This window comes from Chanodichthys erythropterus, chromosome 8 (assembly GCF_024489055.1).
Source record: "Chanodichthys erythropterus isolate Z2021 chromosome 8, ASM2448905v1, whole genome shotgun sequence".
Taxonomy (NCBI): Eukaryota; Metazoa; Chordata; class Actinopteri; order Cypriniformes; family Xenocyprididae; genus Chanodichthys; species Chanodichthys erythropterus.
The window spans coordinates 29985638-30013577 of NC_090228.1; the positions used below are offsets into that span (position 1 = coordinate 29985638).

Genomic DNA, 27940 nt, shown 5'->3' on the forward strand with positions numbered 1-27940 from the left:
TGTAATCCAGAGCCATCGTGATTCGCTTAAGCGTCCGGAAACGCCACGCCCCTTACCATTTGTTACCGGTTACGTGCGCTTCAGTTATATTGTATGCTCAATTTGATTATATTGCTGTATCAAATTGAGTCGAATCAGACCCATATGAAGAGGGTCAAGCAGAACCTCTGCAATCGCGGCTTTTAAAGGACGCTCATGAATGGTATTTCATTTAATATTTGTGTCAAAGTGTTTAGATATGCTGTCACTGCTGTTTGTTAGCTTTCAATATACAGTTTTATCCTGATTAAAGCTTTACTGTAGCCGAATACATGACTGAGTAGCAGCATTTTTGTAAAGGTAGTGTTTAATTTATAGCATGAACAACTGTTTGCCTATGAACAGAGACATTTGTTGGAGAAGTATGCACTATAATACAGCTAACAGGCTAGCGAGCAAAAACGAGTTGCTCTTTGTATATGTCCTTGATGCAACAAAAATAGCAACAGAACTATAAGTTTAAAAGACATGTACAAACCCGATTCCAAAAAAGTTGGGACACTGTACAAATTGTGACTAAAAAAGGAATGAAATAATTTACAAATCTCATAAACTTATATTTTATTCACAATAGAATATAGATAACATATCAAAAGTTGAAAGTGAGACATTTTGAAATGTCATGACAAATATTGGCTCATTTTGGATTTCATGAGAGCTACACATTCCAAAAAAGTTGGGACAGGTAGCAATAAGAGGCCGTAAAAGTTAAATGTACATATAAGGAACAGCTGGAGGACCAATTTGCAACTTATTAGGTCAATTGGCAACATGATTGGGTATAAAAAGAGCCTCTCAGAGTGGCAGTGTCTCTCAGAAGTCAAGATGGGCAGAGGATCACCAATTCCCCCAATGCTGCCACCAAAAATAGTGGAGCAGTTTCTCAGAGAAAAATTGCAAAGAGTTTGAAGTTATCATCATCTACAGTGCATAATATCATCCAAAGATTCAGAGAATCTGGAACAATCTCTGTGCGTAAGGGTCAATGCCTGAAAACCATACTGGATGCCCGTGATCTTCGGACCCTTAGACGGCACTGCATCACATACAGGAATGCTACTGTAATGGAAATCACAACATGGGCTCAGGAATACTTCCAGAAAACATTGTCGGTGAACACAATCCACCGTGCCATTCGCCATTGCCGGCTAAAACTCTGTAGGTCAAAAAAGAAGCCATATCTAAACATGATCCAGAAGCACAGGCGTTTTCTCTGGGCCAAGACTCATTTAAAATGGACTGTGGACAGTTCCTGTGGTTTAGTTTCTAGTTCCTGTTTCCATTGCTATCTTGTTCATTTCCATAACAACCCTTGCCTCTAACCATGACAACTCATCACCATCACCCATCCTTCATTTAGTCCCTTTAACCCTCAAGTCATCTTATGTTCATTGTTTTTGAGTTAATGTTTCCTGCTGGTGTTTATTAAATATAAGTCTTCATCGTCTTGCTCCATCAAGCCTCTTAACTTGGATCATCTATTCAAGTCAGTGTGAGACAGTCACTGAATTATCATGCAGCTCAAAGCATTATGGGTAGAATCTCTCTAGAATCTGTTCTGATTCATCAACACAGTTTCACTGATGATCCATTATAAACCCAAAACCCAGGATAGAGCGGTTGAGTGAATGTGGTTTGGACTGTGTGGACGAGGTTCATTGTGTCTCCAGAGATGCTGTAGAAGGACAGAGTTCCTGCACTGTGATCCACATACACTCCTATTCTCCTGATGGACTCTACAGGGAGATCAGTCTCTATGTCATTGTGTATGAATGAGTAACTGTCAGGAGAGCAGTACAAACTCCAGGACTGATCATTACGTCCAAATAAACACTCATTACCCCATCCCTTCCTGCTGATGCTCTTATATGACACTGATATAGACACATGTTCTCCACTCCACTCAATCTCCCAGTAACAGCGTCGATCACTCACACTCTCTTTACACAACACCTGACGATAATAATCAAATCTGTCTGGATGATCAGGATATGACTGGACTGTGTCAGCGTCAGTAATCACTCTGTTCCTCTCAGTCAGACAGAGGTATTTATTCACTGTGTTCAGATCCAGAGTGAGCTGATAAGAATCTGATGGAGATAAAACACATCACAATTGGGAATTATGAATCTGATCTTTTAATGTACACCATAAAAATAATTTTTACTGCTTGTTAAATTTACTTCATTAAAATAAGTTAAACCCACATACTGTATTAATGGACATTTTGTCTTTACTTAATTTTATTGTGTAAAATCCACTTAAATATGTAAAACTGAAGTTTACTTAATCCATTTGTGTTGGAACTACTTGAATAATTAGTGTTGAATGAACTGAAACTGGGCAGATGATTTTTAGTTTCCAGCATGCTTTGTATAGGTCTGGATCAGGAGAGTAAATGTTGAAATCAAGTGTTATTTTATGTGTTTTTGAGGAAAAGACCTGTTAGTGTTAAATGTTCAGTTACTGTATGTTTGATATGTAAATAGTTTCTGTTATATCTGTCAGGTTTGGTGGTGGTGAAAGGAGCGAGGACTCAATAATGGCGTCCCTTGCGAGGGAAACAAGACAAACATGACAACATACACGACACAAGACAAAGCACACCAACAAGACAGAACATCAGAACACAAAGACAAAGAGGGGAGGGGAGGGGAGGGGAGGGGAGGGGAGGGAGGGAGGGGAGGGGAGGGGAGGGGAGGGGAGGGGAGGGGAGGGAGGGAGGGGAGCCAAGTCAGTCAGCCAGGGAGGCTCAGGCAGGTCTAGGGTCCCGACTGAGGGCCAGGGAGGAGCCGGAGGGACAGACCAGGGCGGCACCGGCAGGACAGGAGTCCTGGCAGATGACCAAGGTGGTGCTGGAGGAATAGGCGGCGCCAGCAGGGCAGACAGCTTGGCAGGCGCCGGCAGGGCAGACAGCTCAGTGACGGCCTCCGTGGCCGTATCAGGGAGAGCGGGCAGCTCGGTGACGGCCTCCGTGGCCGTATCAGGGAGAGCAGGCAGCTCGGTGACAGCAGCGGGCTCAGGCTGGGGCTGCTCTGGGATGGCAGCGGGCTCGGGCTGGCAGACTGTTCCAGAGTCAAAAACACCTGAGTACCTCCTCCAGGCATGCAAGACCGCCAAAACATAAAGAGTGAAGACAGCCCTCTTGGCCATCACAGGACTAACAGGGAGAGCATGCGGGGCTGGAGCGGACTCAATGGCTGGAGCGGACTCACTGGCTGGAGCGGACTCACAGGCTGGAGCGGGCTCACGGGCCTTGAGGGATGGAGGAAGGCTTCTTCCTCTTCCTCCGTTTGTTAGGGTGAGGTGGTGGCACTAAGCTTTCCGCCTCTGTGTGCATTGCAGCATCTTCAGCAGCCTCTTGGGGTGCTGCAACGTCTTCGGCCGCCTCTACTGGCACTGCAACGACTTCGGCTGTCTCGAAGGCTGCAAATAAAAGTGAGGCGGGGCGGTTCTTCCTCCTCCGTCTCCGCGAACGGGTCATCGAAGGGCTGGGGCCTCCACTGACTGCAGGTGGAAGTGGAAAACAGTCAGTGGAGTGGGACTCTGCTTGAGGTGGGGGTTCAGGCTCCCCACGCTCAAAGATGTGGTACACAAAGTCCCAGAAACCAATATTCCCCAGCTTCTCCATCTCCCACTGGCTGAGGGGCTGATCGAGGCAGATGTTGAAAACGTACTTGATATCAGCCTCACTGTAATCCAAATGGTCAACTTCAATGAGTAAATCACGGGCAAAGTCCCTCACGTCAGCCCCCTGCTGACGAAAGTAGCGAGAGTTGACATGCTGGATCAACAACTGGCGGGTGGAAAGTCTTGTGGTGGGAGATGAAAAAAGGAAGATGCCCATTCTCTGCTGAGTCCTCTTGTGGCTGGTTCGTTCTGTCAGGTTTGGTGGTGGTGAAAGGAGCGAGGACTCAATAATGCAGGAAAAGGAAGGGCTTTATTCAATGAATAAAAATAAAACAAAAACAAACAAAAACTACCCCGTGGGGGAAACAGACTGACATAAAACTGGACTTGACTAGACTTGACTTGACTTGACTTAAGGAAAACACGAGGGAATAAACGACAACGAACCAGCCCAGGACTGCAAACACAAGGAGAATAAATAGGAGAGCAAACAAGGCAGGTAACGAGAGAGGACAGGTGGGGCAAATCAACCAATAATGAGGTAACAAGGTGGGCGGGGTCAAGACAATAGACATGAGAGCACATGGCACAAAAAAACACATAACAAGCCATGTGCTCACACCAAACAAAACAAAGACACAAGCACATGGCCAATGAAGACAAATCACAAGCCATGTGCTTACACAAGACAAGACATGAACATGTGACTATGAAAACTCATAAGCCACGTGTTCACACAAAACAAGACAACATGAGAGCACGCAGCCCGTGAAACACAGACTGCGTGCTACACAACACAAGACAAAAACACAACATGAAAGCACGCGGCAGGTGGAAACAATCGCGTGCTACACAAAACATGAGACGAGCACAAAACACAAGACAAGAACGCACGGCAAGTGAAAGAACACTCGACCGTGCGCTCACAATAAAAGACAGGACTGGGAGCGCGAGTGCCCGAATCCCGACACAAAACCGAAACCAAACTAGACACGAGTGCCGGGATCCGAACGCCACGCTCCCAACATGAAACAAGGCACGCCGACAAGAGAGCGCACGGCCCCGAGAACACTCGAGACCGTACGCTCACACAAAAACACGACAAGAACAGGAGTGTCAGAGCTCTGTCACAAAACCAAGAAATAAACTAGACAGAAGTGACAGAACCCTGACAATATTAGTTTTTCTGCAGAAGAGTGTTTGTGTTCTGGCTGTGTGAGGCGACATGACAAACATCATGTGTGTTGCTTCTCTCAATGAGCAATAACTGCACTCATGCCAGTACTGAGACTATAGTGTATAGTTCTTACGTCCTTATTTATCCTGTATGTTACATAAAATTATAAAAATTAGTGTCTTAAGCATTTGCTAGTTATTATGTAGAACAGGAAATGATAGCACCAGCTAAAGTTCTACCAGGAAGAATTTAATCACAGGGAAAATAAAGTACACTTCTATAATGTACTTAAAGTGCTCTATTTTTGCGCACAATTTTTATACTAAAAATTCTTCTTTAGTACTTCTTAAATTAATCTTAAGAACATCTAAGTGTACTCATCTGTGCTATTTTAAAACACCATGAATATGAACTAAAATGTGCTTTTAACATACTATCTCTGTATTAAAAAAATATATTTAGTTACCTCTTATAGTACACTATGGGTTCAAATGTACTATAAGTGGTAACTAAGTACATTTTTTAAATACAGAGAGCACATTTTACTTCATATTCATGGTGTCTCAAAATAGCATAGATGTGTACACTTAGATGTTCTTAAGATGATCTTAAGGAGTACTAAAGAATTAGTTAATTAGAATTTTTAGTATATTAAGTACAAAATTAGTGCGTGAAAACAGAGTACGAAGAAACATAGGAAGAAAGTGTAAAACTCTCGCAGTTCACAAAGCTTACGCTACGTCCTACACCTTAACTATTCAACGTACAGAAAAAGTGTAACTGATGTGATGCCAGTTTACACTTTCTTAGTAACTTGAATACGGAAGGCGGTCTGGTGGAAGCTAGATATTTTACTTCATAACTTGTTAAATATGGATTTTTTTTTTTTTTAACACAAACGCATCGCTTTGCTTTAGAAGCCCTTTATTTACCCCCCTGAAGCCGTGTGGAGATGGATGTGGATAGAGGCACTTTCTTCAGCTCATACTTATTGGTCCCATTCACTGCCATTATAAAGCTCAGATTCATCAGGATATTTATTAATATTTCTCCGTCATTTATGTTGCTTACTTGTAAATGTAACTAATGAACAACAATTCCTGTAGTAGTAATAATAATAATAAAAAACAGAAATCATTTATATAATGTTACATATTAGCAAAACACTGCAACAATATTTTAAAAGTATAATTTCAAACTGCTATAAGCAATTCCATGCATATGGCTGAGGAGATATAGATTTTAACAAATCATGATTCATGACCTCTAATGCAAACATTAGCCATTTAAAACATAACTAATTGGTACAGCAAACAAATGTCTCTGGAACTATTTTATATATGATCATTTATAAATCAGTGTATAATGGATTATGAGCATGAGCATTGAAAAAGCAAATGCATGGCTTATAAGTAATTATAAAAATAATATAAATGTATCTATAGCTGTTCTTATAATGCAGTATAGGTATTAATGAGTCTTTATAAATGTATTTATAGAATAGTAATACTTATAAATAAGTATAAATGGGCCTAATCATAATAAGCATGGTCTTCATAGAAAGTGTTACCCACATCTCTTTATCTTGGCATACACATAAACTATTATCTACTTCTACAGTTCAAATCATGTCAATTGTTGGGCTGCATAGATTAGGTCAGCCGGAACCGGGAACACTTCCCATAACACCTGATGTACTCGGTACATCATAAGAAGAATGGCATCTACGTGAATATGATGCGAGATTTGTTTATTTATGTTCATGGGTCGAACATGTGATAAATGAACAGTTTCTTAGTTTTTCCATTTCAAAGAAAAAAAAAACGATTAATTATCCGAAGGTACATGGACCTAGAAGGCATTTACTGTACATTCAGTTAACTATTAATTATTGCTGCTTATTTATCCTTCAAATGTTTGATAAGTAGTAAAAAAAAATGCTAATAAGCCCTTAATATATGTTCAGTTCTTTATTACTACGAGTGTGTTAATGCTTAACTACTGCATAATTATGGACCTTTAATGTCAGTATATCAGCAGGGTTTCAGTAAACTTTATCAGTTATCATGTGCTAATCATCATTTATGTGATCAACTATAAAACCCTTCTGTCATGTTTTCTTTCACCTTCTACAGGAAGAACATGAACACACTCAGTGAGTTTTTCTCAACCTGGTCTCATAGGAGAGACGTACCTGTGGGCACGTTTTTGTGAGACACAAAATTACGTACCGACAAGTACGTCTCGCTGCAGTTTCCGACAGAAACGAACGCTAGAGGCCAGTAAAACGTCGATAAGCGCTTTTGCTCGTTTTCACACACGGTTTCGATGACAGCCGGGGTCGGATTATCGATTCGTAAAGACTCGTTTTGGCGTCTCCTCGTGCAATATCATGTTACGACTTCAAAACGCATCTGACCAGAGTGCCTGATTTGTAAACGAACGTACTTTGGACTTTCCGGCTCTATGCGTTTCGCTTTTTTTGGCCGTAACCAAGCTTGCTCGGTAGCTCAGCCGATACGGAGTTGGACTTACGGCGAGGAGTCGACTCCCCCCTGCCTGGGTACGAATCCCATGAAAGGCGACTGACGGCAAAAAAAAAAGAGCTCAAAGAGAGATCTAAACGAGCTGAAAAACGGACGCTTCTTACGTCATGTTTGCTTTTGTTAACACTATCGGGTAGGTTTAGGCGTGGTGTCGGTGGGAAGTTATTTTAAAACACAATGGAGCGCAAATGTCAAATCGAGAACCGCGGCAATTTGTCTAAAAAGCAACGTCATAAAAACGTACCACATTCACCCTATTATCTGCTCCGGCAAAAAAAAAAAGAAAAAAGAACACGCTTTTGGCGCCGCTCAGTGGACATTTCAGAGCGAAACTGCAGCGATATGTACTCATTGGTACGTATTTTGCGACTCGCGAAAACGTGCCCACAGATACGTTTTCGTCATGAGACCAGGTTGGTTTTTCTGCTTGTTTTCTTAGTGACTTACACTGTAGGAAGTCGGTTCTGGTCCTGGGAACAATGTTGGAGAAAGTGACTGTGGAAATCAACAGACAAGAAGAGTGTGATTATCATGTCAAGAGAAAATGATCCTGTATCCGTTCCTAAGACATTTTTAATATGATCTTCTACATGACATGAGATGATGGAGGATCATTTCTGAGAGCAGATGAATCTCCAGGACTTTACCTCTGTCAGAGACTTTCTTGAGCTCCTCTTTGCAGAAATCCTCCAGTTTGTCTCTCAGCTGACGGACAGATTCTCTCACGCCATCAAAAGAAGAGAGAGAACTGAAGGGATCGTCATTTACGTCTGTAGATTCAGGAGGAGCTGAGAGAGACTGGAAACTCTACAGAAAACAGAAATCAAAGATCATCACCTCCACACTTCAGACAATAACCTCCACTACTGTCAGATTTGAGCAGCTCTTGTTGATCGTTAGTAACTCTCCGCAATCCACCACTTCTCATATTCATTGTATGACATTAGAGCTACAAATTCTAGCGTTTGCAATTTACATTATATGTGAATATGTATAACTGTATATTGTATAACTTTCTAAGAATCATTTGGATGATAAATCATCTGCCAATAACATAAATGTAACAGATCAAGTGCATCAGTGGTGTCACATTCAGGGCCGTTTCTAGACACAGGTAAACTAGATAACATGGTAACATAATGACACTGCATTTTAGCAGAAAATCACCATGTGCTAAGAACATTTAAGCAGCTGAATATTAGCATAAGAAAGATATCAGTTTTAAATGTTATTAGAAAGACTGCGATCATGAGTCCAAATATTTAGTAAATATTGAAATTATGTATTTAAAAATTCAATGACATCAACAGCAAAATACCATTTTGGGTTGGTTATGACCACATTTTTAAAAATATTTGTCCAGAAACTATGAAAGTGATCCATTCAAATGTGGAAGTAATAAGTCAAGTCATCTTCATTTATATGGCGCTATTCACAATACAGATTGCTTCAAAGCAACTTCACAGTGATAATAGACTATAATGTGTTAAGAGCTCGCTTAGATAATGGGGAGCTAAACCATTTAGTGCTTTGTAAGTAATTAGAAAGATTTTGAAATCGATACGATATTTAACAGGAAGCCAATGCAGTGATGACAGAACTGGACTAATATGGTCATACTTCCTAGTTCTAGTAAGAACTCTAGCTGCTGCATTTTGTACGAGCTGTAGTTTATAGCGAGCAGAACAACCACCCAGTAGAGCGTTACAGTAATCTAGCCTTGAGGTCATGAACGCATGAACTAACTGTTCTGCATTCTTCATTGAGAGCATATGTCATAGTTTAGATATATTTTTAAAATGGAAGAATGCGGTTTTACAGATGCTAGAAACATGGCCTTCAAATGAAAGATTGGTATCAAAGAGCACACCCAGGTTTCTAGCTGACGACGAAGACTTAACAGAGCAGCCATCAAGTGTTAGACAGTATTCTAGGTTACTGTGTGAAGAAGATTTTGGTCCAAAAATTAGAATATCAGTTTTTTCTGAATTTAAATAAGATCCAGTAACACTAATAGAGAGATACAACCATAATCTGATGATAAGAGCAAATCATTAGTAACTCTAATGAGAGCAGTCTCAGTACTATGGTACAGTCTAAATCCTGACTGGAAATCCTCACAGATTCCATTTCTTTCTAAAAAGGAACATAGTTGGGATGATACTGCCTTTTCTAGTATTTTTGACAGAAAAGGTAGATTCGAAATCGGCCTGTAATTGACTAATTCTCTAGGAGAAATGTAGTATACACGAGTCTAGATAATGATCTGAGATGTTATCACTCTTATCACTCAAATTTGTACTTTTTAGAGTAGATTTAAATGTGGGTACTTTTACTTTAACTTGAGTACATTTGTAATGAAAAATCTGTACTTTTACTTCACTACATTTTACGGAAGCCCTAAATGGCCATGGATTATTATTTTTTTTCTATCTTGTTTTCTCGTGATCACGACTTAATTTTCTCGTGATCTCAAGATAACAAAAGTTGTTTTCTCGTGATCTCGACATAAAAGTTCTTTTTACAATGATTGATTCTGAAACACTGTACCAGGATTCTACTGTTGCTATAGTAACGAACACAACTTTGACGCGCATCTGATCGACAGATAAATCATGCGCTCTTATATCTTGCGGATATTTCAGCTAAATGTTTACTTCACTTAATAATAAAGTTTACAATAAATAAATACATATAGGCTAATCAATCACTGTTCAATAAATGTACGCTTAACATATTGTTTGTGTAATTAACATAATATTCAACAGAGCATCTCAAGCGCAGGCAGTGCCTTCAGAAAGATGCCAGATTATTCTATAATTCTAAAACCTTTTAGATTAAACCAACTTTAATTTCCATACTCATTTAAATATATTACATAATGTGTTTGTTATTTTTATTCGTCATGTAGGATAGGCTGTGATATCATGTGTGTTAAACTGCCTTCCTCCTATCTTCCATTAAAAAGAGGTGCAATACTCCAGATTTCCAAAAAACAAAACAAAAAAACTTTAATTCAGTTGATATTGGCTAAAACAATCTTGCTGTTTGCTGTTTGAGAAGCGTGTTTATGTGTATGTGTGTTGTTTCCTACAAAGAAATGTAGAAAATACAATAGGTTACACACTATCACTGAATTAAATGACATAGGCTATAAACCATATTTCTTATCAAGATACATTAAGTGACATAGTGAGGTAAACGAACACTGAAACTGCAATGATTAAAATAGCGTCTTAAGATACACAATAAGGTTCAAACAGAATACAGTGACATCAAAATTAGTTTATTAGGTCGTGAAACTGTGGCGAGTCATGCAACTAGTCAGAACGATAACAGATACACTTTCAAGCAAAATAATTATAATCAGTCATTTAACAGTTAAGTTAATCGTTTAAGGCACACAATACTGCACAAAATAAAGCGATCAGGAAAACTATCTCTGTCCGAAACTCGTACAATCTGAGCCAATATGAACTAATACAGTAAAGTGGATATTTACAGTGCATCACTAGTTATATTTGGTAATATACTGCCACCTGTTGGCACATTTGTGTAATTTAGAGAAGAGATTAAGTCGTGATCACGACAAAACAATTTTTGTTATCTCAAGATCACAAGAAAATATTAAGTCGTGATCACCAGAAAACAACTTTTGTTATCTCGAGATCACGAGAAAATAAGTTGTGATCATGAGAAAACAAGATAGAAAAAAATAATAATCCATGGCTGTTTAGGGCTTCCGTAACATTTGGCGACGTTCCTCTCGTTTTTAATTTTAATTCAATACTATACATATTAAGAAATGCGTAGTTTATTCCAAGCACGCTGTCTTTTTTTTTCATGAACGATGCCCCATTCACAAATGAATCACTCTTTTGAGTCGATTCTGTTCAAAGACTTGATCAAACAAGTTGGTAAAACTGTCTAAATTGATTCGCGAATCAGTTTGAATGATTTGTTCAGTTCCCTGCACGTGCTGAATCGTCTGAGGCGGGTTCTCACTTGGATCGTTAAGCCGAATTCAGACTGCATGATTTCCAAAGTAGTCTGGTCATTGTTCTTTTCACACTGCATGACTATCTTGGCCAGCATTCAGTCGCTGCTGTGTTCACACTGCACGATGGATCGGCGACAGAAGGTTTCACACTGCATGACTTTACAATAGGAAGAATCGCCGACAACTCTGTCTGGCACAGAGTCTAACTACATTTCACGACCAAACACACGCGAGATGTGAGAAGGAAACAACGCAATATCACGCGTGCAAGACCGGAGTTATTATTATTATTAAAAATGGTAGCCCGCAAGAAGCTTGCAATATTAATTGCCTGTGCGCTGATTTGCAGCGAAAACAAGAAAAAGAAAAGACAAATATGGAGGAGAAAATGGTTGGGGAGACGCGAGGAACAAGGATTGTGTGTTCTGCAACGAGAGTGGTCTATAATTCTTCCCCGAACTCCCCACTGCTCTGTATCTTGCTCTCTCATTGGCTGTCGGTCATCGCCGATGTAGTTTTCAGTCAGAACACTTTTCACACAGCAGGATTTTGAATCGCCGACAGGTCCAGATATTTAGCATGCCAAATATCTCACGGTTGTCGGCGACTCATCGGCGATTCTCTCAGATCGCGTCTTTGCTCATTCACACTGCGTGATTGTCACTCGCGTGAACGAGCACCGATTTGCCTGTGATTTCGGGCATTTGTCGGCGTTTTCTCAAAACCTGTCGGCGAGCCAAAATCGGGGCTAAAATCGTGCAGTCTGAATTCGGCTTTAGTTGAACTGCATATGCTGTCAAATTCCACAGGTATCAGTTTCATTCGATTTCAATTCATACAGCTAATATTTACAACCAAACAGATTGTCACGATAACAAAAGTATGTAACATTTCTTTACCGTTTTTATGGACATATATCTTAATTTATACATTAAATAAGCTACCATTGTTCAGAGAGTATGTAATGAACATCCGCCGTCCCACGGTAGTTGCGCAATGGCGGCGCCGGCGACCTGTCTTGAAAATTAACGCCTTTGCGTTTGTAGCAGGGATATGTTGTTACACCAGATTATAAATCATTTTTGTTATTATATATATATATATATATATATATATATATATATATATATATATATATATATATATATATATATATATATATATTATTTGTTTTTATTATTATTTGTTTTGGGGCATTTTATTTTGAAAACGTTGCGTGCCTTTATTAAATATAGTATGTACGTCGGCTGACGTCATACATAGGTAAGGCATTCAAATCGCAGCGCAATCGGAAGTTCGTCCTCTTTCCTGCAATGCCACTAGAGAGCAGAGGTACAATTTCATGAGCTCCGCTCATTAAATGTTAAAATGTGTTATAAGTGTTCATGTCATGTTTATATGATCAAATACGAGAAAGTATTCTGTGTGATGTTATATTTGACCATTAGTTTGTGTTATCAACCTGGTAAATGTAGTTTATTTGAGTGCTCTTTACTGGTGAATAGTGCATTGCGTGAGATGGCGGCAAAGTGTGTGCGTCGCGTGTGTGAAGGATATGTTAGCGGCTATGTGGCTAACATCTCAATTAAGTAATATTTATATATAGATAAATATAAAATGATAAATAATAGATCGATATGTTTAACTAAAACGACGTGTATGTATAATTATATTTTATAAACTAAATATATATTTTAGTCTTAATATATTTTGTACACTTAAGAGATATATTTTATATATATTGTATATTGCATTCATTGTGTGATCTGTGGTTAACTACCTGGTGTACTTAACATGTATTTTGTGGTTAACAGGCACAATTAAGAGCAGTTGCAGATAACAGTGCCTGTCTGTTTGTGTGTTTTACCACACAGGTATGTTAAATGGTATTCAAGAAACACTGTAATGCTGTTGTGAACACAACCAGGCACTGCAATTAAATCACCTTGGTCAAAAACCAGCTTTGTGTGGATAATTCTTTATTTACCATCAAAAATTCAACACAACGCAGAGGAACAACCGCTACACGTTGACACGGTTAAGCAGTTTACACGTGCCTGCTGAAATATACATTTGATTACATTTTGGAGAACAGACGGAAGAAGATCCGTCAATGTGCATTTGATCATTGTTTGTGTCATGTTCAGAAGTTATGAGCGTGAGCACATGTAAAGAGTTTTCTCTCTTTCTTCTTTGAATGTTGCTGTATAGGCTACGTTATTATTATGCAAAGTAAAGGACATGCAATGATACAGATGCCAGAAATAATGCTTGTCTCTTCTGTGTTTGTTGCAAAGATATCTAATTATCTATCTAAATAATATCTAAATATCTATCTAAATAATAACATGCTATTGTATTTTATATATATATATATAAAGTAACTAGTAACGAGCTACTTGAGTAGATTTTCATTGGATACTTTTTTACTCTTACTCAAGTAACTAATAAGATTATTACTTTCACTTTTACTTTGAGTAAATATTTCTATAAGTACTTGTACTTTTACTTGAGTACAGTTTTTGGATACTCTACCCACCTCTGATTACTACAATGAGTGGGTCCTGACACGTGTTGTCTAACTCCAATAGAGTTTAGAATGTCTGTAAATGCCAATCTCAATGCATCTTTTTCATTATCTCTATGGATATTAAAATCACCAACAACAAGGACTTTATCCACAGCCAGTACTAACTCTGACAGAAAATAAGCAAATTCTTTGATAAAGTCTGTATGGTGCCCTGGTGGCCTGTATACAGTAGCTCTTATCATCAGATCATGGCTGTACCTCTCTATTAGTGTTACTAGATCTTAGTGCTGCATTTGACACTATCAACCACAACATTCTTTTGAATAGATTCGAAAATTACGTTGGCATTAGTGGAATTGCATTGGCAATTCCATGTTGATAAAAATAAGAAAATAAATTAGATTAATCTCTCATCTTCTCTAAGAGAATATGCTTCGTTAATGCAGTGCCAGATGGCGGACCCTCTGTCAGTTTTTACTTTTAGTTTCTGTAGTAAATAGTTGACTGGTGTTTGATACTTCTGCACCGGCATTTACTCCCACACAAAGTTTGCACATTGCTTATGATATCCACTGGCTCGCCTTCATGGTTTAAAATGGAAATATATTCAATATTGCAACATGGCATTTTTCTTCATCACTAGTTGCTCGCAAAATGATGGACAATGATTCACATTTTGTGGGTGTCATTTGCCGTGATAATAAAATTAAGTAATTAAATAAATGAGTAAATAAACAAGTAACAAGCAAACTTGGAGATCATGTGACCCTTTTGCAGCAAAGCATGCATAGTCCTTTGCTCTCACTTTGCCAGAAATTGTATATATCCTGTCAGTAAATTCTGAACCAATCTTTACTTAGCCCGCTATGAGTACCCCAGCAGTCAAGGAAAGCCGGAAAAGAGAGATTGAACAATCGCCAATAAAGAAAAAATTAAAAGACGCCACGATCTCCAGAGAGGATCTTGACGCTGCTATTGCTAACGGTATCAAGCTAGCACTCAAAGAGCAGAAAGTACTCTCGATTCGATTGTGGCTTTGAAGCGATAGACTCTGTACTGACCCCAGCACTCCGTGATCTACATTTAGATATACAAACGACCAACTATTCTGTTAAAGAACTAAAAGCAGAAGGTGTGGACACAGAGGACACAGTTAGAGGACAGTCTAGTGCCACCAGCTGTCCAAAGTTGCACTCATGTTTATGTTTATAACTTCTGAACCGTAAGGGTTAGAAACAAATTTTTTCTCTGATTCCTTGGCTCAAGACGAATTGATTGCATTCTATGACGTCATTTACCGTCATTAAATTCATAATTTGAATTTTCTGAAAAACCTACTTTTTCAAACTCCTCCTAGGCCGTTACTCTGATTTTCACGAAAATTGAACCATCTGGTTCTTCATGGAATTCAAGTCGATCTCTCAAACCGTTTTCGAAAAATGCACAAACGAATTTTACGCTGCACCTCTGGAACTGGGGGCTCAGAAGACAGAAGCAGATCCGGTGGGAGCAAGGCCGAAGGAGGAACTGGATGGAAGCATGAGCACTGTGGAGCCAAAGGAGTGGAGGGCTGTGGTGCAGCCAGAGGTCTAGAGGCCGGTTGTGAAACATGGATGAAAGCTGAATGAAGCCAGTGGAAAGGGAGGAGCTGGATAGAACTTGCGAGGACGACAGGGCTTTGGATGACCTCCATGGTTGGAATGCTGGAGCTTGGAGGATGGATGGGACCAGCGGAGACAAAGGAGCCCGGAGGCTGGGCGGGACCAGCAGAGGAAGGAGGGTCAGGGAACTATTCGGAACCAGAAAGTCTAGTAGGCCTCATGGGACCAGTGGAGAAGGTGAGATCTCAAGGTTGGGAGAATAGGCAGCTCCAGGACCACCGTATTTGGGATCCTCCTCCTCTTCACCCACTGTGAAGGGGGAAACACAGCTGGAGAACACCAGCTCCACATACTCACAGAATGTCCCTTGAGGGCCATCCACAGGCAGGCACACCTCTGTCTGCTCTTTGAGGCCAGCGTGATATAAGGTGCACAGGAGTCATCTGGGTAGTGCACCATGTGATCCAGATAGAGATACTCATGGGTGTGATCCTCATGCAAACAATTATGAAAATGCAAATCCACTTGATCAGATTTGAAGATCACTTGAAGTAAATTTGGTGAAATTACTCAAAACTGGTACCATCAAGATTTCACCATGATGTAAACCAAAAGGGAAAATTTGGATAAAAAAGTTTAAATGTTCTTGAAGTTTTTAACTGTTTGTTGAAAACAAGTTTTTCAGCTAAAGTTTGGCAGCTAAATATATATCCCAGAAGAACAGATGAGGATCTACCTTATGAATATATAACATAACACACAGAATTCCTGACAACACTTCAGTCAAAGGTTCATTCTGCTCTCATGAAATGTTTCTCTGCGAGTCTCTTGTTCAAGTCTGCTATGATTCTGTTCTTCTAGATCTCTGTTACCTGCAGGAAATGGATGTGATCCTGTGTGTGTGAAAGCTGCTCCAGCTCAGCGTCTCTCCTCCTCAGATCATTGATCTCCTGCTCCAGTCGCTCCAGTCGTCCTTCAGCTCGACTCACTGCAGTCTTTTCCTGATCTCTGATCCGCTGTGTGGCCTCAGAGCGGCTTCTCTCAATGGAGCAGATGAGCTCAGTGAAGATCCTCTCACTGTCCTCCACTGCTGTCTGTGCAGAGCGCTGTTAGGACACACATCACAATCACACAGTGGCTTCAGTGAGTCCTGACAGACTTCTCAAACTTCTCTTCTTCTCCAGACTCACCTTATGAGACTCTACAGCCTCTCTCAGCTGCTGAAGATCTTTCTCTCTCTGCTGGATCCTCTGCTGGAACAATCTCTGCGTCTCCTTCAGCTGGTTCTGCAGCACAAACCAATAACAGAGATGTCAGATCATACTATTGTCACTATATCTGTCAGAGTTCTGTAACTTTGAGTTTATTTTTGGTTTTGTGACAGAGCCCTGATGCTTCTGTATTATCTTGTCTTTGTGTAAGCGTGTGATCTCTTGGTCTGTGTGCCTTGTTTCATGTTCAAAGCGTGGTGTTCGGATTCCAGCACTCATGTCTAGTTTGGTTTCGGTTCTGTGGTTCACCGTTTATTCGTATTCTTATTAGGTGCATATTCGCGTTGTATTCTTAGAGCGCATGGCTTGTGATTGTGTTTATTGGCCATGAGCTCTTGTTTTTGTCATGTTCGGTGTGAGCACATGGCTTGTCATATTTGTTTCCTTGTGCCACATGCTCTCCTGTCTATTGTCTTAACCGCACTCATTTGTTACCTGTTTATTGGTTCATTAGCCCCACCTGTTTTCTCTCATAACCTGCGTTGTTTGCTCTGTATTTATTCTCCTTGTGTTTGCAGTCCTGTGCCAGATCGTCGTCGAATGTTCCCCTGGTGTCCTGCCCTGCCAGATCCTGTTTGCTTAGCCAGGTCATGGCTTGTCCAGTTGCTGGTCTTGTTTCCCCCCATGGGGTGGTTTTTGTTGGTTTTTGTGGTAACACTTTACAATAAGGTTCATTAGTTAACATTAGTTAAGTACATTAGTTAACATGAACTAATAATGAACTGCACTTCTACTGCATTTATTAATCTTTGTTAATGTTACTTTCAGCATTTACTAATACATTATTAAAATCTTTTATACAATCTTAAAGGTGGCCTAGAACACTTTTCACAAGATGTAATATAAGTCTAAGGTGTCCTCTGAATGTGTCTGTGAAGTTTCAGCTCAAAATACCCCATAGATTTTTTTATTATTCAATTTTTTAACTGCTTATTTTGGGGCATCATTAAATATACGCTGATATAGCATGCTTCCCCTTTAAATGCTAATGCTCCCCGCCCCAAAGCTCGCAACTCTATAATACATTGCATAAAAAAAAATTAACACAGCTAATATAAATCCTCAAAATGGATCTTTAGGACTGAAGATCTGGGTGGTGGCGGCAGGGCAGAGGGCTTGGACGGCGGCGACAGGGCTGGCCAAGGGTGCTTCGTGGCCGTATCAGGGAGAACGAGCAGCTTGGTGACGGCCTCCGTGGCCGTATCAGGGAGAGCGGCCAGCTCGGTGACGGCCTCCGTGGCCGTATCAGGGAGAGCGGACAGCTCGGTGACGGCCTCCGTGGCCGTATCAGGGAGAGCAGCCAGCTCAGTGACGGCCTCCGTGGCCGTATCAGGGAGAGCGGACAGCTCGGTAACGGTCTCCGTGGCCGTATCAGGGAGAGCGGAGGACTCAGGGACGGCAGCGGGCTCAGACTGGAACTGCTCTGGGACGGCAACGTGTTCGGACTGGAGCTGCTCAGGGACGGCAACGTGTTCAGGCTGGAGCTGCTCTGGGACGGCAGCGTGCTCAGGCTGGGGCTGCTCTGGGACGGCAGCGTGCTCAGGCTGGGGCTGCTCTGGGACGGCAGCGTGCTCAGGCTGGGGCTGCTCTGGGACGGCAGCGTGCTCAGGCTGGGGCTGCTCTGGGACGGCAGCGTGCTCTGGCTGGGGCTGCTCTGGGACGGCAGCGGGCTCAGGCTGGGGCTGCTCTTGGACGGCAGCGGGCTCAGGCTGAGGCTGTTCTGAGAGCATCCTCCAGGCATGCAAGACCGCCAAAACATAGAACGTGAGGACAGCCCTCTTGGCCATCATCGGACTGATAGGGAGAGCATGCCATACTGGAGCGGACTCACTGGCTGGAGCGGACTCTGTAGTAGACCCACTGGCTGGAGCAGACCCACTGGCTGGAGCGGACCCACTGGCTGGAGCGGACTCACTGACTGGAGCGGACTCACTGACTGGAGCGGACTCACTGACTGGAGCAGGCTCTGAAGTGGACTCACTGACTGAAGCGGGCTCTGGAGTGGATTCACTGACTGAAGCGGGCTCTGGAGTGGACTCACTGACTGGAGCGGGCTCTGGAGAGGATTCACTGACTGGAGTGGACTCACTATCTGGAGCGGTCTCTGGAGTGGCCTCACTGACTGGAGCTGGCTCTGGAGTGGACTCACTGACTGGAGTGGACTTACTGGCAGGAACGGGCTCTGGAGTGGACTCACTGACTGAGGCGGGCTCTGGAGTGGACTCACTGACTGGAGCGGGCTCTGGAGTGGACTCACTGACTGAGGCGGGCTCTGGAGTGGACTCACTGACTGGAGCGGGCTCTGGAGTGGACTCACTGACTGGAGCGGGCTCTGGAGTGGACTCACTGACTGGAACGGGCTCTGGAGTGGACTCACTGACTGGAACGGGCTCTGGAGTGGACTCACTGACTGGAGCGGGCTCTGGAGTGGACTCACTGACTGAGGCGGGCTCTGGAGTGGACTCACTGACTGGAGCGGGCTCTGGAGTGGACTCACTGACTGGAGTGGACTTACTGACTGGAACGGGCTCTGGAGTGGACTCACTGACGGCAGCGGGCTCAGACTGGAACTGCTCTGGGACGGCAACGTGTTCGGACTGGAGCTGCTCAGGGACGGCAACGTGTTCAGGCTGGAGCTGCTCTGGGACGGCAGCGTGCTCAGGCTGGGGCTGCTCTGGGACGGCAGCGTGCTCAGGCTGGGGCTGCTCTGGGACGGCAGCGTGCTCAGGCTGGGGCTGCTCTGGGACGGCAGCGTGCTCAGGCTGGGGCTGCTCTGGGACGGCAGCATGCTCTGGCTGGGGCTGCTCTGGGACGGCAGCGGGCTCAGGCTGGGGCTGCTCTTGGACGGCAGCGGGCTCAGGCTGAGGCTGTTCTGAGAGCATCCTCCAGGCATGCAAGACCGCCAAAACATAGAACGTGAGGACAGCCCTCTTGGCCATCACCGGACTGATAGGGAGAGCATGCCATACTGGAGCGGACTCACTGGCTGGAGCGGACTCTGTAGTAGACCCACTGGCTGGAGCAGACCCACTGGCTGGAGCGGACCCACTGGCTGGAGCGGACTCACTGGCTGGAGCGGACCCACTGGCTGGAGCGGACTCACTGACTGGAGCGGACTCACTGACTGGAGCGGACTCACTGACTGGAGCAGGCTCTGAAGTGGACTCACTGACTGAAGCGGGCTCTGGAGTGGATTCACTGACTGAAGCGGGCTCTGGAGTGGACTCACTGACTGGAGCGGGCTCTGAGAGGATTCACTGACTGGAGTGGTCTCACTAACTGGACCGGGCTCTGGAGTGGACTCACTGACTGGAGCGGGCTCTGGAGTGGACTCACTGACTGGAGTGGACTTACTGGCAGGAACGGGCTCTGGAGTGGACTCACTGACTGAGGCGGGCTCTGGAGTGGACTCACTGACTGGAGCGGGCTCTGGAGTGGACTCACTGACTGTCGCGGGCTCTGGAGTGGACTCACTGACTGGAGCGGGCTCTGGAGTGGACTCACTGACTGAGGCGGGCTCTGGGTGGACTCACTGGCAGGAACGGGCTCTGGAGTGGACTCACTGACTGGAGCGGGCTCTGGAGTGGACTCACTGACTGGAACGGGCTCTGGAGTGGACTCACTGACTGGAACGGGCTCTGGAGTGGACTCACTGACTGGAGCGGGCTCTGGAGTGGACTCACTGACTGAGGCGGGCTCTGGAGTGGACTCACTGACTGGAGCGGGCTCTGGAGTGGACTCACTGACTGGAGTGGACTTACTGACTGGAACGGGCTCTGGAGTGGACTCACTGACGGCAGCGGGCTCAGACTGGAACTGCTCTGGGACGGCAACGTGTTCGGACTGGAGCTGCTCAGGGACGGCAACGTGTTCAGGCTGGAGCTGCTCTGGGACGGCAGCGTGCTCAGGCTGGGGCTGCTCTGGGACGGCAGCGTGCTCAGGCTGGGGCTGCTCTGGGACGGCAGCGTGCTCAGGCTGGGGCTGCTCTGGGACGGCAGCGTGCTCAGGCTGGGGCTGCTCTGGGACGGCAGCATGCTCTGGCTGGGGCTGCTCTGGGACGGCAGCGGGCTCAGGCTGGGGCTGCTCTTGGACGGCAGCGGGCTCAGGCTGAGGCTGTTCTGAGAGCATCCTCCAGGCATGCAAGACCGCCAAAACATAGAACGTGAGGACAGCCCTCTTGGCCATCACCGGACTGATAGGGAGAGCATGCCATACTGGAGCGGACTCACTGGCTGGAGCGGACTCTGTAGTAGACCCACTGGCTGGAGCAGACCCACTGGCTGGAGCGGACCCACTGGCTGGAGCGGACTCACTGACTGGAGCGGACTCACTGACTGGAGCGGACTCACTGACTGGAGCAGGCTCTGAAGTGGACTCACTGACTGAAGCGGGCTCTGGAGTGGATTCACTGACTGAAGCGGGCTCTGGAGTGGACTCACTGACTGGAGCGGGCTCTGGAGAGGATTCACTGACTGGAGTGGACTCACTAACTGGAACGGGCTCTGGAGTGGACTCACTGACTGGAGCGGGCTCTGGAGTGGACTCACTGACTGGAGTGGACTTACTGGCAGGAACGGGCTCTGGAGTGGACTCACTGACTGAGGCGGGCTCTGGAGTGGACTCACTGACTGGAGCGGGCTCTGGAGTGGACTCACTGACTGAGGCGGGCTCTGGAGTGGACTCACTGACTGGAGCGGGCTCTGGAGTGGACTCACTGACTGAGGCGGGCTCTGGAGTGGACTCACTGACTGGAGCGGGCTCTGGAGTGGACTCACTGACTGGAGCGGGCTCTGGAGTGGACTCACTGACTGGAACGGGCTCTGGAGTGGACTCACTGACTGGAACGGGCTCTGGAGTGGACTCACTGACTGGAGCGGGCTCTGGAGTGGACTCACTGACTGAGGCGGGGTCTGGAGTGGACTCACTGACTGGAGCGGGCTCTGGAGTGGACTCACTGACTGGAGTGGACTTACTGACTGGAACGGGCTCTGGAGTGGACTCACTGACGGCAGCGGGCTCAGACTGGAACTGCTCTGGGACGGCAACGTGTTCGGACTGGAGCTGCTCAGGGACGGCAACGTGTTCAGGCTGGAGCTGCTCTGGGACGGCAGCGTGCTCAGGCTGGGGCTGCTCTGGGACGGCAGCGTGCTCAGGCTGGGGCTGCTCTGGGACGGCAGCGTGCTCAGGCTGGGGCTGCTCTGGGACGGCAGCGTGCTCAGGCTGGGGCTGCTCTGGGACGGCAGCGTGCTCTGGCTGGGGCTGCTCTGGGACGGCAGCGGGCTCAGGCTGGGGCTGCTCTTGGACGGCAGCGGGCTCAGGCTGAGGCTGTTCTGAGAGCATCCTCCAGGCATGCAAGACCGCCAAAACATAGAACGTGAGGACAGCCCTCTTGGCCATCACCAGACTGATAGGGAGAGCATGCCATACTGGAGCGGACTCACTGGCTGGAGCGGACTCTGTAGTAGACCCACTGGCTGGAGCAGACCCACTGGCTGGAGCGGACCCACTGGCTGGAGCGGACTCACTGACTGGAGCGGACTCACTGACTGGAGCGGACTCACTGACTGGAGCAGGCTCTGAAGTGGACTCACTGACTGAAGCGGGCTCTGGAGTGGATTCACTGACTGAAGCGGGCTCTGGAGTGGACTCACTGACTGGAGCGGGCTCTGGAGAGGATTCACTAACTGGAGTGGACTCACTAACTGGAACGGGCTCTGGAGTGGACTCACTGACTGGAGCGGGCTCTGGAGTGGACTCACTGACTGGAGTGGACTTACTGGCAGGAACGGGCTCTGGAGTGGACTCACTGACTGAGGCGGGCTCTGGAGTGGACTCACTGACTGGAGCGGGCTCTGGAGTGGACTCACTGACTGAGGCGGGCTCTGGAGTGGACTCACTGACTGGAGCGGGCTCTGGAGTGGACTCACTGACTGGAGCGGGCTCTGGAGTGGACTCACTGACTGGAACGGGCTCTGGAGTGGACTCACTGACTGGAACGGGCTCTGGAGTGGACTCACTGACTGGAGCGGGCTCTGGAGTGGACTCACTGACTGAGGCGGGCTCTGGAGTGGACTCACTGACTGGAGCGGGCTCTGGAGTGGACTCACTGACTGGAGTGGACTTACTGACTGGAACGGGCTCTGGAGTGGACTCACTGACTGGAGCGGGCTCTGGAGTGGACTCACTGACTGGAGCGGGCTCTGGAGTGGACTCACTGACTGGAGCGGGCTCTGGAGTGGACTCACTGACTGGAGCGGGCTCTGGAGTGGACTCACTGACTGGAGCGGGCTCTGGAGTGGACTCACTGACTGGAGTGGACTCACTGACTGGAACGGGCTCTGGAGTGGACTCACTGACTGGAGCGGGCTCTGGAGTGGACTCACTGACTAGAGTGGACTCACTGACTGGAACGGGCTCTGGAGTGGACTCACTGGCTGGAGCGGACTCACTGGCTGGAGCGGGCTCTGGGAAAGCCTCCAGGCCTTGAGGGATGACTATAGCCTTCCTCCTCCTCCTCCTTTTACGAGTGTGAAGCGGAGACTCAGTGCCAACCTCCTCTGAGGCCTCTGGAGCGGATTCACGGGCTGGGACGCACTCATGGGCTGGAGCAGGCCTTGAAAAGGACACACGGGCTGGAGCGGACTTACGGACTGGAGTGGAGTCACGGGCTGGAGCGGGCTCTGGAGTGGACACCCGGGCTGGAGTGGCCTCACGGGCTGGAGCGGGTGCTGGAGGTAGTCGAATCGGCCCATTCCCACGCAGATGCAGGTAATTGGAGAAATTCCAAAAGTTTAACCCCTTTACCAGCTCCATCTCCCACTGCGGCAGAGGTTTATCCAGACATCCATTGAATATGTCCTTAGGGACCACATCAGGGAGACCATACCCCTCCGCCCGCGATCAGAACTTCTGGACGAATGCCCGCACTCCCATTCTCCTCTGACGAAGAGTTGACAACAGGGCCTGAGCCTCCTCAGCCCCCACTGATGACCGGAGTCTCCTGCTGCTGGATCCTTGCATAGCGGTGGTTTGTTCTGTCACGGGTGCACACAAGAACAAGATGATAGATCCAAGTGCAGCATAAGGGTTTATTGGGCAATCCAAATCGTAGTCCAGAGAACAGGCAAGAGTCAAAATCCAGAATATCAGTCCACAAAACAAAAAGCCAGCAATACAAAATGTGCAAGACAATACAACAAACCACAACTGAGGACAGAAACAACTGAGATTAAATAGACAGACACTGATTACAAAATACATGACAGCTGGGTGTAATGATGTGATAAAGGGATAATGAGTCCGGCAGTGCGTTATGGGTAGTGTAGTCAATGGGGTGAAAACAGTCCAGGATGGAGTGCCCTCAAGTGGCTAATTCGGGCACTCTCACTGACGGTCGTGACATTGTAAGTATGGTATTTATTTGGATGTTTACATTTGATTCTGAATGAGTTTGATAGTATGCTGCAGCTAACGGGGCTAAAGCTGACATTACACACTGTTGGAGAGATTTATAAAGAATGAAGTTGTGTTTATGAATTATACAGACTGCAAGTGTTTAATAATAAAAATAACGACGGCTCTGGTCTCCGTAAATACAGTAAGAAACAATGGTAACTTTAACCACATTTAGCAGTACATTAGCAACATGCTAACAAAACATTTAGAAAGACAATTTACAAATATCACTAAAAATATCATGATATCATGGATCATGTCAGTTATTATTGCTCCATCTGCCATTTTTCACTATAGTTCTTGCTTGCTTACCTGCATAAAGTCAGTTGATTCAGTTGTGCACAGATCCAGACGTTAATACTGGCTTGTCTAATGCCTTGAACATGAGCTGGCATATGCAAATATTGGGGGCGTACAGGGATGGACTGGGACCAAAAATCAGCCCTGGCATTTTGGCCCAGACCGGCCCACCACCACATAAGATATACCACCCGTCCTTCCGCTTATATATATATATATATATATATATATATATATATATATATATATATATATATATATAATTTCATGACTATATAATTATATATTACTAATTATATAATTTCATGATATATATATAATTTCATGACTATATAGTTATATATTACTAATTATGTAATTTCATATATATATATATATATATATATATATATATATATATATATATATATACACACACACAATTTTATTTATTTATTTATTTATTTTGAAGTTGTTTACAACCAAGTCACCAAAATACGATGAATACACACTAAGCATAACCCAACACACAGCCTTATTACAGTTTACATATTCTTATCACAATGTTGACTGTTGTTGGTGTGGGTGACTTATATCCAACAAGCTATGGTAAACAAGCTAGGTAACATTATAATCGCTAAAATAGCGGACTCACGGGGAAAAAAACATCAGTTATCATCTTTTTTGTTGTTGTTGTTGTTGTTATGACTAATTACTCAGCACCGTCAGCATTAAAGAGAAAATAATCACTTCATCCGATGTTTTTGAATAAAATAGCCTTGACAGCCGACTTACTGGAACTCATCTGTCTGTAGAACTGTTCTCTCCCGCCGGCGCCGCCTGACTTCTACAGAATCTACACACACGCGAGTGTGACGTGCGCGGTGGACCAAACCACTGTGAGGCAAGGGAGGGGTGACTCAAAATGTTTCTAAACTTAAAACACCCGTTTGCGTTTGTATTGCTTTACTACTTACATAATTATTTTATTATTAATTATATTTTTTGGGGGGGACAGCACTCAGATAGGGGGGGTCCTGTCCCCCCCGCGATTTACGCCCCTGCTGCTACTGCCTAAAACATTTGTGTCAATTTGACACATTTGGCAGCGTTTTTTTCTCTCACGCAGCTTCTCTGCACCTCCTTTGCGTTTCTTCTCCATGATCACACCGAAACTGCGTGCAGGCAGAAATCCTATAGATGGTGCTGTTCAAAGATATGATTGGGCCAGTCCAGTGTCAATCAAGAAAACAACCAATGGGCCGCTGAGCTACATGTTTCATGAGCCGCGTCTGTTAGAAGAAAAAAAAAAACTAGCCTATGTGAAATTTTTGACTAAAGTGTTTTGGGCCAGCAGCCCAGTGTCAATTGAAAAAGCATTGGGCCGCCGATCTAGGCCTACCACTTTCATGGGCCGAGAGATTTTTTATTTTTTTTTGCAGTCGGCGACCGTCGGCCCCAAAAAGCACGTCGGCCCACCAGGAAAGTGCCCGGTATGCCAGATGGCCAGTCCGCCCATGGGGGCGTACATATTAATGATCCCGACTGTTGCATCACAGTTGGTGTTATGTTGAGATTCGCCTGTTCTTCAGAGGTCTTTTGCACAAATGAAATTACATAAGAAGGAGGAAACAATGGTGTTTGAGACTCACTGTATGTCATTTCCATGTACAGAACTCTAATTATTTAACTATGCCAAGGTAAATTAAATTTTCAATACTACGGCACCTTTAAATCTTGCATTAACATTAGTTAATGCACTGTGAACCAGCATGAACAAACAAGGAACAACTCTAGTTTCTGTAACAATAAAAATGATTAGTTAATACATGAACTAATGTTTAACTAATAAACCTTGTTGTAAAGTGTTACCGTATTTGTTTTATTTTTATATCTAATAAAAGCCCTTAACTTATGCATTACTGAGTCCTCGCTTCATCTCTTCACCTGACCCTTGACAGAATCATCAGAAGAGTTGAATCCAGTTACAGTAGAATTAATAACCAATGGCAGTATTTTCATACTCCTGAAGGGATGATAGATCAGTTTACACCATCGAACATGAATTTACGTGAAGCACAAATTTCTGTTTCACACTGCAAGCATAAGTATCATAAAAGAGAAACTGACACAGATGGATTACTGGATGGAAAATGGATTACTGGATCACTACATTGAGTATTTCTGTTAATAACTAATAACTGCCATCAGTTATAAAATGTTGATCAGGAATCAGTCATTCTAATTTACATGAATACGGGCATCACATTTCCATCAAAAAATAATTTTGAAAACACAGAACAGAAGCGAAAGCCAGAAGTGATTTGTATTATTCTTTACAGAGATATATTTTGTCAAACAAACGGTGAATATTTTCTATTATTTCATGTTGCTTCATCAAAGCCCGTTTTACAAAAGTTTGTGTTTATCAATGTTAACTGTGTCTTTCAATAAATATTTTTGTTAAGTTCAGTGTGGAGCAGAAATACACTCATCAGTGAAAGTCCACTTACAGCTACTGTTCACTTCTGCTGACGTCTGCAGTGTGAATGATGTTACAACAATATTTAATCAGTGTCTAGTTTATATTTCATACCTGTTTCTCTGTCCTCTGTGCTGCAGCTGATACAGTGTCATGGTTTTTATGTTCATCCATCGTACACAGCACACATATTCCCTTCTGATCAGTGCGGCAGAAAACCTCAAGGAGTTTATCATGTGTTTGACAGATCATCTCCTGCAGTCGTCCAGTGGCTTCAGTCAGATTGTGCCTCTTTCTTTTAAAGAAACTTTCATGTTCTTCATGGTGATTCTGACAGTAAGACTCCAGACACACAAGACAAGATTTGACAGCTTTGTATTTTCTTCCAGTACAGACGTCACACTGCACATCTCCAGCTCCAGCGTAACAGTCAGCAGGACGTTTTCTCTTCTTCAGTTTCTCCACCACTTCAGCCAGCATGGTGTTTTCAGCTAAAGCAGGTCTTGGACTGAAGCTCTGTTTGCACTGAGGGCAGCTGTAGACTCTCATCTGATCCTCCTGATCCCAGCAGCCTGTAATACAGCTCCTACAGTAACTGTGTCCACAGGGAATGGTCACTGGATCCTTCAGGAGGTCCAGACACACTGGACACTTGAACTCATCCTGAGAAATTCTGCCTTCTGCCATTTTACTGCATGAACACAGAAACACTAACACACAACAGCTCAACTGCACTTCAGTTTCAGTTTCTCTGAACTGAAGAGTTTCCTGGTTTGAGTGACATGTGAAAAACGTGTCTGCAAATCTGTAAAGTACTTTATATTAGGTGGCCTTAACTACTATGTTACATCAAAAATACAATTACAATGCACTTATTGTGTTCGTTTTGTATTTTAAAACACTTTTGCTGCTATTGAGGTGGAATATGGG

General features: G+C 44.4%; 1 protein-coding gene across 2 annotated transcripts; it reads right to left on the reverse strand.

Annotated features, from left to right (window-relative positions):
* Window positions 1-686: 686 nt before the first annotated feature.
* Window positions 687-27828, reverse strand: LOC137024708 (tripartite motif-containing protein 16-like). 2 transcript variants are annotated; one of them, XM_067392534.1, is made up of 6 exons: window positions 27125-27828; window positions 16714-16809; window positions 16396-16617; window positions 8040-8199; window positions 7840-7887; window positions 687-2129 (listed from the first exon to the last, which is right to left on the reverse strand). In XM_067392534.1, exons 1-6 carry the CDS (start codon window positions 27695-27697, stop codon window positions 1606-1608), a joined length of 1623 nt encoding a protein of 540 aa, XP_067248635.1. In that variant the 5' UTR covers window positions 27698-27828; the 3' UTR covers window positions 687-1605. The 2 variants fall into 2 exon arrangements, with proteins under 2 accessions (XP_067248635.1, XP_067248633.1); XM_067392532.1 differs by having other exon boundaries at window positions 16396-16629.
* Between the last annotated feature and the right edge of the window lie 112 nt (window positions 27829-27940).

Bases quoted from the DNA above. Each gene is read 5' to 3' on its own strand.
- LOC137024708 (XM_067392532.1), bottom strand. From the start codon at position 27,697: ATGGCAGAAGGCAGAATTTCTCAGGATGAGTTCAAGTGTCCAGTGTGT. The intron at 16,630-16,713 runs GTGAGTCTGGAG...GTGTCCTAACAG, and splicing joins AGGCTGTAGAGTCTCATAAG to CGCTCTGCACAGACAGCAGT. The intron at 2,130-7,839 runs GTAAGTCACTAA...TATCTCCATCAG, and splicing joins CAGAACCGACTTCCTACAGT to ATTCTTATCAGCTCACTCTG.